Raw genomic sequence first — 19323 nt, 5'->3', positions numbered from 1 at the left:
CCAGCCAGCCTAGACAAGTGGACAAGCTTCAAGTTCAGCGAGAGCCCCTGTCTCAGATAGTAGGTGGAGAATGACAGAGGATGGTTCCTGATGTTTAGCTCCGCTTCCGCATGTAACTGGAGTGTACCCACATGCATGAATATGCACACATACATACTCCCCCTTTACACACGCATGCGCGCGCGCGCACACACACACACACACACACACACACATCTTTTTTAAAAAAGAATTTGTAACCTATTAAATAAGTATCAATTCTTTACTAAGTCTTGAAAAATTGGAGGTGCAGCTTAGGGTAGAACAAGCACATTGTGTGCTAGGCCCTGGGTTTGCAAAGAGTAAAAAAAAAAGCCAGCAAACCAAATCTCTGTGCTGAAGAGAATTACTGTTTTCACTCTAGGGACACAGACGTGTGGGCTTCCTCTGCAGAGACTGACTGTCTGACAGCTTGCTGCATTCAGAATCAATGAAGGAGGCAGGTAGATAGGATGAAACAGTGCATCAAAGAACAGGCCGAGGGGTAGACCACAAGTGACAGCTGAACTCAGAAGGAAAAAGAGGCCTTGGGCCAGGATTGACTGGGAGGCTCTGCAAAGGATCTGAGTGCTCTAGAGACAGTGCACTGCACCTGGGGTGGTGCTGGCCTTGCTGTTGAGACTTCCAGTCATGAGCTCTGCCTGTCAGTGCCCCACATAAGAACCAGGCTCCACTAACAGTGCTGTGGGCTTCCTAACCTTCAGGACTCTGCAAATGGAAATTTTTAGAAACTTCTTACCATCCAAATTTGATCTGGAATATTGCTGCCTTTGAACTGAGTAAAATGTTTTACAACACCTTGGGAACTGCCGTCTGGCAGTATGAAACTTGGTATTAGAACAGCCTCTTGACTCCTGGGACAGCACTAGGAAACTTTTATGCCCCCAGATTACACTGCACATGGTTTGCTAATGCCTTTAATCCCAGCACCTGGTGGATAGCCTGGTCTACAGAGCAAGTTCTAGGATAGCTGGAGTTACACACAGAGAAACCTGTCTCAAAAAACTAAAAGAAAAAAAGAAAGGGGGTTAGATGCCCTCCTCACCTTTTGTGACAAGGTCTTTCTGTGTAGCTTAGGCTGGCTTCAAACTCATCACAGTCCTCCTGTATCAGCCTCCCAAGTGTTGAGATTATAAGCATGAACTGTCACATCCCTCTTAGTACATTTACTTTAACAGTTGTGTGAAGCAGGAAGGCTCTATAGCTAGAAAGTGAATGTTGGCAGTCTAATGAGTCTGCGGAAATCCTACTTGGGAAAACTGGCGGAGGTGGGAGGGTATTGTCAAGATCCAGGGGTCAGCCCAGTTCCAGGTTCAATGGCGAGGAGGGAAGTAGTAATGTTCTCACAAGACATCTCAGGGTTAAGTCAGCGAGCCTTCTGTGTCTGTAGTTCTGACATTATGTCCATGACATGATTGGGGAGAGAGGTGCACCCCTCAAGAAATCTGAGACTCGGGGTTGGGGATTTGGCTCAGTGGTAAGGCCCCGGGTTCGGTCCCCAGCTCCGAAAAAAAGAAAAAAAAGAAGAAATCTGAGACTCAGATATGCAACCTTGTCATGGCTCCGTTTGGGCTGTACGGTTACAAACCGCCCAATAGGGAAGGCTAAGGAGGCAGAGGGAAGCCAGTGCTAGCCACCTTTTTGGGTCCTGCTTTTTGTGATTGATAGTCCTCAATGTCATCTGACTAGTTCCTAATTCATGTCTCACTGCCTTTACACTGTTTCTGCTGCTGCATGGCTCTAAGAAACAGCAAAGGCTCTTGCCAGTGCTGGAGGGAGCTCAGGGCACCCCAAGGGTGCAGCAGGCTCCAGGCAACAACTAAGGGCTGTAGTGTACTTGCTTCGCTAGCTACCTGTTCGTTGCTTGGATCTGTTACTTCTGTTATCAGAAGTCCTAGCAAACTTCTCTGTTGCGGAGGACCTAGTCCAATTCAGTGTGAACTTAGCTTAGAAACTTTGTGGCCAGGCCATATACCCAGAATGGGCACTGCCTTGTGTGCTCAGAGTTTCTATCTTTATTTGGGGTTGATCTGTAAGGAGTGACTGTGCAGCTTCCTGTGGCTTCTCTGCCTGTTTTGATAAGTGATACCAGCTGTCTTTGAGGAAGGTTTGTCTGGAGGAAGCAGAAAGTACCCCAGTCACCAGTTGGTGCCCCAAAATACTGGCTCCCTCCCTGTAGCTAGGGTTGGTGTCAATCCCACAGATCGTTACTTCCTGAGCCCCACATGAGCACACTTGTCTGTCTCTTTTAGTATATGAGTAGCCTTGTCCCTCAGATCAGAAGTGCTATTTTGACTCTGCCTGAGACACCAAACAGTGCTGCTGCCTTGGGGATCGGCCCCTAGCCAGAGGCAGTGACAGAAAGCAGCCATTGGCAATAGGAGCCAACAGTGGCTGAAGCAGATAGGCTTGAAGCTGTCTGTGGCATTTTGACTGGAGGGAAAGTCTCTCTCTTGACAGTTATTATGGAGCCAGGGTTTGGGGTTGTGCTTTGGTTTTGCAGAGCTGGATCTCTCATGAAGTATTTGCCTTTAGAGAAAAAAGATTCTGGAATCTCTGGCCACTTCACATGCACACAGGGAGAAATGTAATTTTTAGAAAGAACCTGTGTGTGAGGATAGAAGCCACACCTGGTGTGTGCTAGGATGCAGTTTGCCCACTGTGCTGGTTCCCAAGGGCTTCCAACCATTCTTTTTTGTCTTTGTTTTTTGAGACAGGGTCTCAATATGTAGTGCAGGCTGTCTTGGAATTTACTATGTAGACCAGGCTGGCCTTGAACTCACAGAGATCTTACCCTCCTCTGGCTCCTGAGTGCTGGGATTAAAGGTGTGCCCCATTATTTGCAATTTGGGGGGGGGGGAGTACCATTCTCGTAGATGTAAGGACACTCAGCACTAGGTATCCATCTGTTAACCTGCATGTGCTCTCTGGCCAGGGTAAAAGGGTATGGTGCCTAGGTTTTGCCCTTGTGCTATATGAACTTAGGTATGAGCACTACTGGGTGCCATTCAAGCTGGTGGTCATTCTTTCAAAGGAGGTTGGATTCTCTGGGGAATAAAGGACTCAGCCAGCTCCTAATGCAGGCATTCTGTAGTAAACACAAGCCAGTGTGCCAGCAGCTTGGGACTGTTGTGTTTTAGAAATTGGTCAGAGATGCCCACTTAACTGGCTCTTTTGAATGTGTCTCCCTCCTAGGCATGAGCTGCTGGAGGAGGCCCGCAGGCAAGGCTTGCCTTTCGCACAGTGGGATGGGCCAACTGTGGTGGTGTGGCTAGAGGTGAGTCCTTGTCACTAGCTGTGTTATAGGAACTCACCAAGTCCTCTCGTACTTGCCTGATGCTTTGGCCTTCTCGTTTCCATGTCTAGCTCTGGGTTGGGATGCCTGCCTGGTATGTGGCTGCTTGCCGAGCAAACGTCAAGAGTGGTGCCATTATGTCAGCCCTGTCAGACACCGAGATCCAGCGGGAGATTGGCATCAGCAACCCCTTGCACAGGCTGAAGCTGCGGCTGGCTATCCAAGAGATAATGTCACTGACTAGCCCTTCTGCTCCACCCACATCTAGGACGGTAAGTCTCCAGTTGCATGCTCTTGTGCTCTGGGAGGAGGGACTATCTCCTGGAAGACTACAGACCACCCCACCCACTTCCTTAGGTCTTTGAAACACCCAGAAGGACTCATTTAAAACATGGCTGTAGATGCCTTAGAATTTGCTTGTATGAATTGAATGACTCAAGACTAGCGAGCATTTTGGGCTAGGGTATAGCTCTGTGTAGAGTACTTGCTTAGCATGTGAAAGGTACTGGGTTCATTCTCAGCATTGGATAAAGGTTTTCAGGAAAGCTTGGCTGAAGTTGAGTGGGAGGCCCACTTGATCTCATGGGAGTATGAGGATCAGAGTTTTGAGGGATAACATACGTAGACCCCACTAGGTTAAAAATGAAAGCTTGTCTAGAACAACCTCAAGAAGAAAGATATTTAAAGGCAGAAATTGATTCTTAAAAACTTCACATGTGGGGCTGGAGAGATGGTTTAGCAGTTAAGAACACTGGCTGTTCTTCTAAAGGACCTGAGTTCAATTCCCAGCTCACAACTGTCTGTAACTCCAGTTCCAGGGGCTCTGGCACCCTCACACAGACATACATGCAGGCAGAATACCAATGCACATAAAAATAAATAATTTATTTAAAAAAACAAAACAAAAAAACCTTACATGCATTTATTGTACCCGTTGTCCCAAGGGCTTCTGGGCAGGAATTAAAAAGTATTTATTCTATACCTCCTGCCTTTTGCCTTTCATGCCTGATGACCCCTGACCACGCAGAGTTGGAATGTGCATTCACACAGAATAAGCAACTTGCTGAGCAGGTCACACAGTCCTCTGCCCAGGCTTCTCACAGTGCAGCAGTAGGGATCCAGGGTCTCTGACCAGACAGGGGTGGCTGCTGGCCTGGACCTGTAGCCAGTCTGTCACAGAGGTGGGATTGTGCCCTCTTTATCTGCAGTACTCCCTCTAGGTAGGCTGTGGACAGGAAGGGCACTCCCTCCCTGCCTTAAGTCGCAGCAGAGCATGCAGGACCATAGATCAAGGGAAGAACACTTAGACTTATTTTGCTGAATTAAAATTCACTGGCATCCAGCTCCTTTCCTCCTCAATCTGTGAGTTCTGCCCTGGCATGGGCTCTGTGGCAGCATGTAAGGAGTGAGCTGCTTGCGTTTTCTCCGGAGCGCTAGCTCTGCGGAGCACCTTGGATGGTGCTAGTGAGGGATAGCTGCTGCCACCCAGTGTCCTGGGTACCAGAGAATATACTTTTTTTTTCTCACTGGACAGTAATTTTTCTCTGTAAAAATCAGCCCAAGGGGAAAGCCAGACATGGCTGTACTCCTGACTTAGCTTGAGTGACTGGAGAGATCCTGAAGTACCTTTGGCACATACCTTTCTGCAACAGCTTAAGGCCTCACCCCAACTCAGACTTACTTTAAAGTGTTGAAGTTTTTCTGTTCTCTGTAGGATGAACCCTGGGTTCTGTCTTCAGCTGTGGCTCAGAGCTCTTATCCAGAGAATGGCATTTGTTGCCACAATCCCTCCTGGTCCCTGGTAGTTTCATTGAGGCCCCTCCAAAGTCTTCCTCAGCTGTGCTCGTATGAGGTGCTCCGACTTCCTTAGCTTGGAAGTGTTCCCTCCACACTGTCAGGCACAGGCATAGATTCCTCCCTTGAGCTTACAGTAACACGCATGTAGATTTTGGTCCTGTCTCTGGCTGTGACAGGGAGGCAAAGGGGACATGGTATGGTTAATTTTGGCCTGTCTGGGCTGGTCACCTGGTGTATACCTGCCAGCTGGAAGAGGGGCCTTCTGCTGATGTTGGAATGAGGCTGCTTGTGGGAGGGATTCCTTTAGGAAGTGCTGGAGATAAAGCCCAGGGCCTTGCACTGAGTCTCACCTTCAGTCCAGAGAGATTGTTGTAAGATAGTGAGAGAGCCAGCACTTCTAGAAGTCTACAGTGGGTGCTGTTTTTTTCTTTGCATACCTCAGGGGCAGACACAGCAGCTCAGCCCTGGAAGCTGTAAGCGCTTCTCTGTTGAGCAGTTGCTTGCAGAGTATCACTGCTGGCAGGAGGGCTGGGCTGATGTGGCTTTTATCATTTTCTGTGAAGAGTGGCCCTTGCCTCAGGCTCCTGTGCCTGAAGTTTATTTGTGTGCCCTCTCCTCTCTGTCATGCTTCCCTGGCCCCGGGATATGGCTGGTGCACTGGGCACCTTAGACCACAGGAAATGTCTGGTTGACACATGAAGAGATGGAAACACTCACAGCCACGCCACAAACGGTTAGTCACTGCAGCCTGCATTCGCAGGGCACGTGCTGTGTCAGACCAGCTTGGGCTTTGGCCTTTCTGTTGGGAATGAAAGTGTTAATATTCAGTTATTTCAGACCTTCTCCTCCCCCCCCCCCCTTTTTTAGGGTATCAACTAAGTGTACAAACTGGAGGGGTTTTTTGTTTTAGTTTTTTCTTTCCAGGATCTTACAGTTGCAGACATGCTCATTTAGATAGAATTGATTTGCCCTGGGGAGAGAGCTGAGTTTAGCACCACTGTGATAGTGAAACCCAGCTTTTCCTTCTTACTGATATGTTAGCATGGAAAGGATGTGTTTCTTGCATGAAAACCCCAGGCTGCTGGTGCTGTACAGACTGCATGCTGCTGTGATCCCAGCATGCTCACATGTCCAGCTATCCACGTTTGCCTGCTTGCCTTACCATAGCTTACAAACACTAACGGTTTGTTCTTTTGCATTCCTAACCACGTAACATCAGGAAGACGAGGAGGGAAGCTGGGCTCAGGTTGGCGTCTTTCTCTACCTACCTACCTTCAGTGTGTGGCAACAGAAAGTGTCTGTGGTGGGGAAGTGTGGAACTTGTCTTTCTAGATGTTCTTAGAATCCCAGTCTGCTCTGTGTGGTTAATGACTTGAAAACTTAGACGAGCCCAGAGCAGGCTTGGCAGCGTCTCATGGACAACTTTGAATAGTCTCACAGAGGCCTTGTGGTGGCTCTTCACGAGCTCAGGCTTCTGTCAGTGTGGAGTCCCTCACACAGGAGCCCACATCTTTTAAGTGTGCACAGAATTCCCTGCTGGAGTGACTTTAGTTTCAAGATCTCTTGGTAGAAAAAGTGAAATAATTTGCAAACCTCAAAGACACGATGCCTTTCCTGTATCTCTGTGTTGGTGTCTTACTGAGTGCTGCCCTAATGCTACAGAGACTTCAAGATCTCCCTGGGGGACTCTCAGAGTGAGGCTTCTTCCTGTCTCATGGGTGTTTGCATTTTCCTGCTAAAGTCTTCATTACATTTAGTTATTTGTGTTTATCTGTGTCTGTGTGTGCACATGCCATAGGAGTTAAAAGAACAACGCAGGAGTGTCGCTTCTCTTCCCCAGTGTAGGTCCCAGGGTTCCAGGGTTGCTTTCAGGCTTGTTGGTAAGTGCTTCTGCCCCCTGAGCCTTCTCACTGTGCTTGCATTCTTAGTCCCCAGTTCTTCAGCACCCAAGGAGCTTTTCCTGAGTGCTTTGCCATCTCTGCATTCGGGTAGCTTAGATGAATGACAGTTGTTCTGTCCCTGGATTTTAGCATGGCTGAGCTGTAGACCTGGACAAGTAATAGTCTTAGTTTTCCCAGCCACAGGCAGCTGCCTTCCTCTATATAGGTGTTGCTGTGATGCAGAAAAAGGACATAGGCTTAGTCCACTGGTCTTGCTGTGCTCTGCCTCTCCCTGCCATTACTCAGCCTGGCTAGCAACTGCTTATGGGCAGTCAGGAAGGTCAGCTGCTTAATTTCTGATGATCACAGTGCACCTCACATATCCATTTCTTGTGGAAATGATGCTGTCTCAGGCAATGAAGTGTGAGCAGCATACTTTGCAGTGGGGTGTGAAAGAAGGGGCTTGTATCCTTCTCCCTCACAATCCTCTTCCCATCTGAGCTGTTAGGCAGAGGTCTCTGCCTGTTCTCCTACACAGGATAGCCTGTAGACACTTCAGAACCATCAACAAGCGGTGTGGCCATGACCCTGCTTCTTTGTAGCCTAAGTTTTGCTGCGTCTGGGTTGTGTCTGGGCTGTGCAGTTTTCCTCTGTCCTAGGACATCTGGCTCTGTGTGTCCTTCCTTTCCTAGGTCATTTCAGCATAGTAGGAGAAAAGAAGGCTCCCTGGACTAAGTCTTCAGTGCAGCTGCCACCACACAGAAGTGATTGACATGCATGGGAAGCATTTGGATGGGACAGTGCTGCCTCATTTGGCCCTTTATAGGATTTTCCTCATTCTGCCCTTCAAAGAAGGCAGATCCAAGTGGGTCCTTGTGCTGAGGATAGTGGCATCTTGTGACGATCAAGAGTACTTAGGGACAGTAGTAGAATAGTTCTTTTAGTAGCTCTTCGGTGTCCTTGTTGGTTGGAGCAGGTTAACAGTGGAGGGAAGCGGTCTTCTTTTCTCCCAGCATCGTCTCCTGTTCTCACTACTTGCAGGTGCTCATTTCCACAGCGCAGACCTGTTCAGTCATTACAAGGGATGTTTTTAACCTAGGCTCCAGTTGGTTCTTAGTCTGTAGGAATGGGAAGCTGGCTGTAGTGCAGCTTCCAGTCTCAGTTGGTTGTGTCCTTTGTAAATGACTTCCTTCCCTGCTCACTGGCTTTGTGTGTCTTCTTGCTGGCGGTTCAGTGCTGGTAGTTAGTGAGGACACAGCTGCACTTCTCTCAGGTGCTCTGTGTTGCTTGAAGGTCGATTGACTCCATTCCCAGAATGCTGAATTCTCTACAGTGAAGGGGGGCAGCCTTTCACGTGGTGTTTCTCTGTCTTTTGTAGTATTATTCTTTTCCCCAAATGTTGACCCAGATTATGCCCCCATGACAATAAGCCTCATATTATCAGGTCTTATTTTAGTGTGCTGTTGATTGACTTGATGGCGATACAGATCCTTGCACTATTATTTTGGAAGTGCGTTAATTTACAAATGTTTGGAAGGTATTTAGATGTTTTTAGCTGTTATTTATCCCTTTGAGACAAAGTCTTGCAGTGTTACCCAGGCCAGTCTCTGACTTTCAGCTTTAAACAACCATCCTGTCTTGGTTTATTGAATAGGTGGATATGTGATCCTGTATTTATCCAGTTGCTAGTTTCCTTTTTCTCCCATCTTTTCTACCTGTCTTTAAGCTGGATCTTGCCCTGTAGCCCAGGCTGATTTTCAACTTGCAGCAGTCCTCAGACCTCAGCCTCATAAGTACTGGAGTTACAGATTCTGATTCATTTTTTTCTGAGTCAGAAAATATTGTGCAGCTCAGCATATTGAGAGCTGGGTGTGGCTCTGTGGCCAAGTTGTACATGAGGCCTGGTTCCGTCTGCACCACACCAAGCCAAACACATCCTGGATGTGTTATGGGGGTGTGCAGCTGTCATCCATGCCTTAGGAGGCTGAGCAACCCAAAAAGTTGACTATGATGTGCTGTCCTTGAGATAGTGGCCTCCCAGGACCACATGGGCTGATGGGATGCAGTGTGAAGCTCCACATCTTGTCTTGGCAGCATGGTAGTACCTACCCTGTCAAGAAAAAGAAGGGAAGTGTTCTGGTGTCAGGTGGAGAATTCTGGAAAACATAAGTAAACCAAGTAGTTAATTGATACTTGCTACTTCAATCTGCACCGTGCTGAGTTTTTTCAAGGAAAAGCTGCTTTATACACCCCCCCACCCCCTTGTGCTTGTGGTTGGAAGGAGTGTTTATGTCTTGTTTATAGTTGTATATGTGTCCTGTTAGCTATCGGTTTGTTTCTTAAATTTTTTTTCTGATCAACTTTTGCTGATTTTTAAATAAACATTTTATTTATGAAAAAGTGTTAAATCTGCAGTCAAAGCCATCCAGAGATAATTTTAATGAGTCAAGTTGAACCTGCCCTTCAAACTTGTTCATGAGTCGTGGTCATTCTGAGTTGCTACATTAACAGTTGTTCAGAAGGGGCTCTGCAGTTGCCTGTGGTTTCCTTGTGACTTGTTTGGATAGGTTAACTCAGCAGTGAGCCCTAGACTTTTAATGACTCCCTTTTTCTGAAGTCTTACTAACTTTTAAGTGATGGGGATGGGAGATCAATCACCCAGGAGTTACCAAGTCCAATGTTGTCATTAGTTTAGTCTTTAGAAAGTGTGGTAGATTTGAAACCCAGAACTAACATCACCCACTTACTAAAAGCAGACGCTAGCATATGGGGACATGAACCACGAGTGGATTGGCAACGAGTGGCTGCCCAGCTTGGGCCTGCCGCAGTACCGCAGCTACTTCATGGAGTGCCTTGTCGATGCCCGGATGCTGGATCACCTGACCAAGAAAGACCTTCGAGGGCAGCTGAAGATGGTCGACAGCTTCCATAGGCAAGTGGACACTCACTTTGCTTCTCTCTGCCCTGAGGCTTGCCCTGTTGCTAGCGCTGCATAATCTCTTTTTGTTGTGTGTCTGTAAACAGAAACAGTTTCCAGTGTGGAATTATGTGCCTGAGAAGGTTGAATTATGATCGAAAAGAACTGGAAAGAAAACGAGAAGAGAGTCAGAATGAGACAAGAGGTGAATTCCCTGCCTGGGCAGTCGTCTGGCTTCTGCTACCTGTGCTCCAGCTTCAGTGGGGTGGAACATCTGTTGAGCAGCACTAGGAAGACTTCCGGAAGGCTTTAGGTGGAGGCACTGGCCTAACCTGAGGAAGATGGAGAGGAATGATAGAGAGCATGCCTGTACAGTCATCAGTGCTGCTACTTTAACTGTGACATTTATTGACATCCTTTGGTTATATATGTCCTATGTGTTGACATTTAAAAATGCAGAACAATGATGCGTCTGCTGCATGCTGCATAAGTATGAAATGCATAGCTGTGGGGTAGTCAGGGGTCTTGATCCCACAGGAAAGGCAGGAGGCCCCAGGCCACCCTCAGTCAGCTCTTGGAGAGGATAGCAGCATGGATGAGGGAGGGGCACATACAGGAGCAGAGCAGGCTGTAGGGTGGCTGCTCTCCTCTAGGGCCTTCTTCCCTGCTGCAGCCCCAGCAGTGGAGACAGTTACTTGCTTGAAGAGATAGTTTGAGAAGTCAGGAAGTCATTGATGATTTTAGCAGTGGTTCTGAACTGAGTGAGCACTAGATGTTTTAGTCTCTTTCAATTAATCTCTTTGCTGCTCACCACAGCCCTAGAAATGCTGTTTTTTTTGTTTTTTTTTTTTTGTTTTTGTTTTTGTTTTTTGGTTCTTTTTTTCGGAGCTGGGGACCGAACCCAGGGCCTTGCGCTTCCTAGGTAAGCGCTCTACCACTGAGCTAAATCCCCAGCCCCGAAATGCTGTTTTTAATACGAAAAACAAAATATGAAAAAGAGGAAAGGCGGCCAGGCAATGGTGGTGCACACCTTTGATCCAGCACTCCTGAGTAAGCAGAGGCAGGAGGACCTGTATGTATTCGAGGCCAGCCTGGTCTATAGAGTGGATCCCAGAACGATCAAGGCTACACAGAAACTCTGTCTCAAACAACAACAGAAAAAGAAAAAGAAAAATGAAATCAAACCGCACATTTGAAAGGCAGTTTGTGGGGCTGGGGATTTAGCTCAGTGGTAGAGCGCTTACCTAGGAAGCGCAAGGCCCTGGGTTCGGTCCCCAGCTCCGAAAAAAAGAACCAAAAAAAAAAAAAAAAAAAAAGAAAGGGCAGTTTGTGTACCGGGAATGGCCTCTTTTTCAGAGCAGCATCTAGGGGCAGAATGTTGAATCTACTGCATTGTTCTCTGTGGCCCTCTGTCTTCCTGCACTTGACAGGAACTGTCTTTGGAAGTGATTGGGCATAGTTTTAGACTGACTATTTTTAGCTCTCCATTAGTGCTAATGGAGTACTGTACCTGTCATGATGTGTGGCCTCCTGAGCCCCTGTGCTAGAGAATGTCTTTCAGTTTCTCCATGAGTACTGGTCATGGTGACATATGTCTGTGACCCCAGCGCTTAGGAAGCTAAGGCAGAAGCACCATTAGTACAAGACCAGCTGAGGCTCCAAAGTAAGACCCACCCAGTCTGAAGAAAATAAATGAGAAAAACATTGAAGATATTTGAGTTATGTGCTGGCTAGTTAGTTTCAGGTCAGCTTGACACAATGTAGAGTCATTGGAAAGGAGGGGCCTCAGTTGAGAAAATCTTGCCATAAGATCCAGTTGTAGGAAAACCTGTAGGGCATTTTCTTAATTAGTACTGAGAATTTTGGTAGTATAAGATTGTATAAGAAAGCAGGCTGAGCAAGCCAGTGAGCAGTGTCCCTCCATGGCCTCTGCATCAGCCCCTGCCTCCGGGTTCCTGCCCTGCGTGAGTTTCTGCCCTCACTGCTTTTGATGAGAGAACTAAACCCTTTCCTTCCCAGTTGCTTTTGATCATGGCCATCACAGCAATAGTAACCCTAATCAAGGCACATCATAAAAACCAATTAACATAAAAACCTTTACCTTGAGCAAAAGTCTGAATGCAAGATACATTGGCTATACAGAAGAGACCCTAGAAGACCAAGGACCACAGGCTGCTTAGCCAATGGGAGCTTCCTCAGCACTGTCCTGGTTCCCTGGGTCATTGCACATTTCTTGTGGAGGAGAGAGTGGGGGTGCCCAGCATCCCAGCAAACTGTTCCATGGGTAGCTGCCTGGAACAGGCAGGCTGAGCAAGTGGAGGTGGGTCTGTCTGTGACAGGGAGAATCTGCCTTGGTCCTCAGGTTTGTAGGCTGTCACTCCATTCTGTTCCTAGAAGTGGAGTAAGTTGTGTCTCTCTCCCCTGGGTTCCCTGGAGTAATTCCAGTGGGTTCTTGAGTGGCGTGGGTAGGGTTCCTGTGTGAGGGCTGTGGTGTGTGTGATGCTGGCACCTGGCGCTTGGGTCTGTTTCAGGAGTGTGCAGGGTCAGAATTTGTGCAGGGAGCCTTTCTCCTGTGCTGCAGGGTATTGGCCACCATACACTGACTTTATTACTCTCTCATAGATGTGCTTGTTTGGAGCAATGATCGGGTGATTCGCTGGATCCTGTCGATCGGCCTTAAAGAGTTTGCCAACAACCTAATAGAGAGCGGTGTTCACGGCGCACTTCTGGCCTTGGACGAGACGTTCGATTTCAGCGCCCTGGCACTCTTGTTACAGATTCCAACACAGAATACACAGGTGACCCCAGAGCTGTCAGGCCTGTGTTCCAGAAGTACTGATTGTAATGCTCACTTTCCCTCCAGTTCAGGGAAGCTTAACATTGTGTAGCTAGCGAAGGCTTCTGTATCTCCATAGTGAGGGGATGCCCATAGGGTCAACAGGGGCAACCCTACACTTCCATCCACTCTGTTTCAAGCTACTACATGGAAGTTTTATTAATTTCACTTTTGTGGCCATTGCTTTACTTAACTTTCTTTGCTTCATGAGCATATTTGAAAATGTGAAATTTCCACTTCTCTATAGAACACCAACATTAGCTCATACTCCCAGCCATCTGCATAGCACTTACTATGGCTCCTCTCCCCTCAAGTTCAACCACAGACTAGATGGGACTTTTGGATTCCATCATGGGTCAGGGTGTCCCTGGCAGTGGGATATGCCAGCACCCTTCTTAGTAATTTATGAAAGCTTTGGTGGCTTTCTCACTGTTAGGCTCGCGCTGTCTTGGAAAGAGAATTCAACAACCTTTTGGTCACCGGGACTGATCGGAGGTTTGATGAGGTGAGTGCTTAGCCTGATGGTCTCGTTCTGTTTGGACTGCTTGTTTTTCTGCTGTTGGGGCTGGAAATCGATCCCTAGAACTCAGCCCAGCCCACACGTGTGTTCATGGGTGTTGTGTGGGCCACATTTCAGCATATTTAGAACCATGTGGGAAATGCTACTTAAGGAGTGTGTTCATAGATCCAGATGTGTATGTACACAGAAGCTGGTGTTGAGAGACCTACACTGTCTACCATGTCCCGCCCAGAAAAGAATGGTTTTTGTTTTGTTTTGCTTGTTTCAAGGTCAGGTTTCTCTGGGTAGCTTTGACTGTCTGGGACTCCCTTTATAAGACTCAGATTTACCTACCTTTGCCCCTGAATGCTGGGATTTAAAGGCACAAGCCACTACTGTCCAGCAAGCATGATTTTAATAATTTTTTTTCTATTTAGGGTTTTGTTTGTTTTGAGACAGTGTCTTACTATATCGCCCAGGCTGGCTTTGAACTTGCAGCATCCTGCCTTAGCAAGTCACAAGTACCTCAGCATTCCTGGCTTACTGTTGTTGGCTTTTGATGTCCCATAAATGCTTTATCAAGGAATAAAACTCGGTGAAGCCCAGAAGCAGCAACTGTATCTTATATTAAGAAATGGTCGGTTGGGGATTTAGCTCAGTGGTAGAGCGCTCGCCTAGCAAGCGCAAGGCCCTGAGTTCGGTCCCCAGCTCCAAAAAAAAAAAAAAAAAAAAAAAAAAAAAAGAAATGGTCATTCTTGCCCAGAGTACTGTGTCTTGGAGAGAGATGTGTCTGAGAAATATGTTTGTTCAAAACTGTTATTTCTCCCCTCTTGAAACCTATGACATCACATGTAAGAACTGTTATCATTGGGCCTTGAAAAATACTCTGGTTTGACAGAGAACAGAAGCTACCTCTGAAGATACAAATCTTGTTGGCTGTGTCCCAGTCTGTGAGGTGGTTTCTGTGTGGCAAGGGTCACAGCCCAGGACTGGCCTAAGCTCTCCAGGGTGACCAGAGGAGGAGTGTGCCCACAGCCCTTTTCTGTTGTAGATCTGGACTGGGCAGCCACTTGTGCTGTCATGGCAAACGTTAGCTAGACACCTGCCAGAGCCCTGTGATCCAACAACCTTGGAAGAACACGGGCCTGGCTGATGGCTGTTGGTTAGCACTTGTCTCCTTGGTTTGCCAGGATGATGACAAAAGCTTCAGGAGGGCACCTTCCTGGAGGAAGAAGTTCAGACCAAAGGACATCCGTGGCTTGGCTTCTGGCTCTGCAGAGACGTTGCCTGCCAACTTCCGGGTCACCTCCTCTATGTCATCTCCCTCTATGCAGCCAAAGAAGGTTCAGATGGACGGTATGTGGTGGGCCCTGCAACCACCACATGTGGGGAGTGGGTACTGGCTGCTCCCAGGCCGCTGGAGTGCAGCTGCATGCTCAGGTGTACTTGTCGTTCAGCTAACCCTAACACTGGATCGTCACGATTAACTACCAAAGTAACAGAAACTAAGAAAACCCTCATTTGATTGAATCTTAACCTGTTTTCCATAGGCTTAATACTGTGTTCTTGGAACTGGGTAGAGCCCATGCTGTGGGATGGGACCTGACAGGCAGCACAGGTGTGCCTGCTCCATGTTGTATGCCAAAGCCCTTACCTCAATTCACTCCTAAGACAGCGTCTTACTGTAGTGGCCTAGGTTGTCTCCAGAGTCACAGTAAGCTTCCTGCCTCAGCTTTGTGGATGCTGGAATTACAAGCATAAGCTACAACAGCTGGTCTGAGCAAATTGTAAATAATGCAGTTTCCACCTCTTTCCTCTGTTAGTCGTATGTCCCATTAATAGGACAGGAAAGATATGCTGAAACTAGGCAGGCCCCAGCCGGAGATGGTGGGGCACAGCTAACCCCAGGCTTCTGACAGGATAGAAGTCAGAGGTTTGTTTGCCTTGAACTTTGCTGCTAGAAGACACATGACCTTGAGCAGGCGTGTTTTTGAGCAAGCCCTCTGGCTATGCCCTGTGTACTTAAGGAGGTTTTAATAACTGACAGCCACATACTGGAAGCAGCCAAACCTGAGTCCTAACAGGCAAGCAAGCCCCTCTTTGTCAATATGGGCGATGGTTAGCTGTGTTCTTTTGGGATTCTTGGTCTCATTGCATAAGGCAGAGACATGCACAGGGGCAAAGCTTCACTGGGCTGGACTCCTGGAAAGCACATCAGGTAGAAAGCTCTGGCTGCTTTGGCCATGGTTCAGTATTGTGTTTCAGGGGAAGGTCTAGTCTGTCTGCTCATAGCAACTTCATAAGAGCCAGTGTCAGCCTGCTGTGCCAGCCTAGCTGAGGCTGAATGGGCACATGCAGGCTTTCTTCATTAAAACTCACACTTCCTCAGTCAAGCATTAGTGCTCGAAGAGAAAGCAGCCTAGAAAGAGGCATAGGAGTCTAGGTGTGGAGGCGGCTTCCTCTACTCTCACATATGAGAAGGCATCTGCTGGCCACCGGCTGTGCTGAGAACTTCAGCTGAGGGAGGAAAACCGAGGTGCAGTGTTCATGGCAGGCATTCCTTCCACAAAGCCAGTTGTCCCAGTGGCTCCCAGAGTGTGGCTATGGGAGCTTAACATTCTCCTGTACACAGGCCCATTCAGTCTTTTAAGCCATGCTGGCTGTTTATTAAATAACAGCCAGTATCTCAGTGGTTTCCACAGTTTCTGATGGAAACTGAATCTGGGCATTGGTTTCCTTAGAGGAGCCACTGTCCTGGTCAGCCTCCCCTTCACCTCAGCCCCACTACATGGAGCTCTGCCCCCTCACTCCCCCCCCCCCACACACACACACCTCAGGAGTGTAGCCTCAGCCCTTCCCAGAGGTCCTCTTGGGGCTGAATTTACCTATGGATGCTTGGAGGTGTAGTGTCCTTTATAAGGTCTGTGGTCTAGCCTCAGGAGAAACATGGTGGTCCCTTTCACAGTTATCATTTGCATGGATGCCTGAGATGGTGTTTGTGACGCTTGCTCATTGCTGCTTCTGAGTTAGCGCCAGGTTCCAGGCTCTCAGGGAGCTTCTGGGCCACCATGGTGTTCCTGCCTGGCTCCTTCCCCACAGCAGGCTGCCTTCCCCTCGCACCGGAAGTCCTGGTAGTGTGGAATGTCTTTTTTTGTCCCCTTGTGTGATGTTTAACACTAACTGCACGCTGTGTTTGCATGCTTCCTCCCATGGTTGTGGAGACAGGTAGTGTGTCCGGAGCACAGAGGCTGGACTCTGCCACAGTCAGGACTTACTCCTGCTAGAGCCTCCTGCTGGTGAGTAGAGAGCTGCTGCTCCAGACACCCCCAGTACAGCCCAGGTGGGCCACTTCATGTCACCTGACTTTCGCAGCTTTGGAACCTGAGAGCCAACCTCAGTTATTTGGGAACCGAAAGAATACAGTTCTCCTGACGCTTGGTGACCACAGAGTGTGAAAACCTGGTTTTCTCTCTCTCTCTCTCTCTCTCTCTCTCTCTCTCTCTCTGTGTGTGTGTATGTGTGTGTGTTTGTGAGTGGGCACATGCATGTGTAAATGCAGGTGTCAGAAGAATCCAAATGAGGGTGTCAGATCCCCTAGGGCTAGAGTTGTATGCAGCTTTGGGTGCCTGATGTGGGTGCTGGGAATGGAACTCAAGTCCTCTGCAGGAGCAGCCAGTGTTTTTTTTTTTTTTTTTTTTTTGTTCTTTTTTTTTGGAGCTGGGGACCAAACCCAGGGCCTTGCACTTCCTAGGCAAGCGCTCTACCACTGAGCTAAATCCCCAACCCCACAGCCAGTGTTCTTAACTGTTGAGCCATCTGTCTAGACTTTTTTTTTTTTTGGTTCTTTTTTTCGGAGCTGGGGACTGAACCCAGGGCCTTGCGCTTCCTAGGTAAGCGCTCTACCACTGAGCTAAATCCCCAGCCCCCTTCTAGACTTTCTAAAGTATATATTTATCGCCTTGCCCTAGGTGTTGGCTGATGTCATGGGGTGGGGGGTGAGAACAGTCCTCTACACTGGTGTGACTCTGAGCTGCTCAGGTACAGCTCCCCATGTGTGACTCCTTCTGTGCTGTTGAGTCATCAGTGGGTGATGCTGTGACACCACGGCCATCAGTCTAGACATAGCTGTTTAAACATAGAGCTAAGGGTGGCTCTCCTAGGCCCAGGCTGCCCTCACCTCTCCTTGCTCCTAAGCCCCCTCTTTCCCAGGACTGCTGTTCTACTGGGGTCTTGTTTGTTTGTTTGTCTGTTTTCTGCTTAGTTAGTATTTTTAGACATGTGCTTGGGGACTGGGCTTAGGTGACAGGTGGCTATGGGTGGCCCTGTGTGGGCAGCCTGTGCTGAGTGGAAATATCTCTGTTTACTTCCAGTTTACCCACACTACTTCTACAGATGACGCACGCCACTGCGGCACAGCGGTGCAGAGTTCGTGGAGCCCCATCTGGCAACTCTTGCTATATGGACCCAAGATATTTTATTACAGAGTTTTTAAACTAGTGAAGAGAAAAACAAATCACAAATACCATAGAGAAAATATTTTAGAATTGACCGTTTCTTATATTTATGTACACTTACACCTCCTCATTTATACAGCTACTTACTCTTCCATGTATAGCTAGGCTATAAATATCCTTTTGAGTCAATTCATGTTCTTATACCTAATTTTAGTCTTTTAAATGAATGTACTGTAATGCTTGTGTGTAAATCTGAGCAAATATAGGGCTTTTGTAAATTATGCATTTACTGTAATTATTCCTGTTTAATTTTTTTAATGATGAACCTGACAGAGGAAAGAATTTTGCTACGTTTATAAAGTCATCATGATACAAGCCATGTGCGATCTCCTCTCTGCAGCTCTGCAACAATCATTCTGAAAGAAGCAGACTTTATTTCCAGACGTTTTCCGTCATATTTTCATGACTGACTCTAACCGTACTTTATCTGACATAAATCTCGGCTTCCATTGGGCTTGAGACTGATGGTCAGGACTCTGTGAACGGCCCTTACCCCTGACCACATCCCTGGCCCTGCTCTGGACATGGGTGGATTGTCTCCAGAGGCTGAGCAGTATGTTGAGCTGGGAGCAGCACTCTACTGGGGCAGGGTGGCAGCTGATGGAGCCTTGCAGCCACCCCACCCCCCCTACTCTTCAAGGACCAATCACGGGCGGGGCAGGTGCTCGTTCCCTGGTTGGGGCAGAGCAGGTGAAAGCAAGAGACCTCGGTGGAGCGGGCAGCCTGCAACTCCAATAAAGGCCTTATTTTTCTTGTGTAAACCGTCTTACATTTATTTGTAACTGTTGTAAGAGTGGACCTAGTTCTACACTCAGCTGTCCTGGCAGCCTCCTGACTGACTTCAGTGAACTAAGAAGCCACAGGGCCCAGGCACAAATGTGCATATTTATTGTGTAGCTGATGAGGGAGAGGCTTTTATATTTGCTTTGTGCTTTTAATTCATCTGGACAGTTGGTTGTTCTGTTTTTCTGTTAATCGTTTGTGACCCTCCTGATTATATAACAAAGTCTGTGCAGTCAACTTCTGAACTGTTTTTATCACAGTGTTATTTATTGCTTTTTTTCAATAAAGTCCCCAGCATTTTCCACTGCCAGTTAAGAATGCTGTGAACGAGCGTCCGCTGCCTTAAGCTCTGCCAAAGGATGGCACAGTGAGGGATGGCACAGTGCTGGAATGGCTGGGGAGTCCCAGGACTGAGGCGGGGTCTGAAGGCCTTCAGACTGTGAGGCAGGAGAGGCCAAAGGGTGGCACTAGTGAGAGGAGTAGCCTCACAATGACCACAGCAGGCAGCCTCAGCCATTCCCCATTAAACTCACCCCAGGCCCTTCTAGGGCCACTCCCATCTTAAGACCAACAGCTTTCCCAGATCCGATCATGTCTGAACGGGTGTGAATTAGGGTCCTCCTGCCCCTCCGCAGCAGAGCTGTGCTTGTAGGCTCTGCCTCCTGTTAGCTTGTCTGCTGACCTGTGCCACAGATCTGCAAGACCTTATTTGCTGGAGGCAACCAGTGGGACCAGGGAGATAGTGGGTAAGGTGCTTGCCTTA

At 47.9% G+C, this 19323-nt stretch overlaps 1 protein-coding gene across 25 annotated transcripts in view; it reads left to right on the top strand.

The window, feature by feature from the left end:
- The window catches only part of Ppfia1 (PPFI scaffold protein A1), a 76993-nt gene extending 58118 nt beyond the window's left edge, over positions 1–18875 (top strand). For 4 of the 25 annotated variants that reach the window (XM_087660604.1, XM_087660565.1, XM_087660536.1 and 1 more), the window contains 11 exons: positions 3235–3316; positions 3406–3606; positions 5802–5864; positions 6351–6377; positions 9768–9943; positions 10036–10133; positions 12551–12726; positions 13201–13269; positions 14454–14619; positions 16489–16559; positions 17634–18870. In XM_087660604.1, the coding sequence (XP_087516730.1) occupies positions 3235–3316; positions 3406–3606; positions 5802–5864; positions 6351–6377; positions 9768–9943; positions 10036–10133; positions 12551–12726; positions 13201–13269; positions 14454–14619; positions 16489–16547 (1117 nt within the window). In that variant the 3' untranslated portion in view covers positions 16548–16559; positions 17634–18870. 25 annotated transcript variants of the gene reach the window in all.
- The last annotated feature ends 448 nt before the right edge of the window (positions 18876–19323 follow it).

The sequence above is a fragment of the Rattus norvegicus genome, chromosome 1 (genome assembly GCF_021556685.1).
Source record: "Rattus norvegicus strain SHRSP/BbbUtx chromosome 1, alternate assembly SHRSP_T2T, whole genome shotgun sequence".
In the NCBI taxonomy this organism is placed as follows: domain Eukaryota; kingdom Metazoa; phylum Chordata; class Mammalia; order Rodentia; family Muridae; genus Rattus; species Rattus norvegicus.
This window is presented reverse-complemented; position numbering and strand designations above follow the sequence as displayed.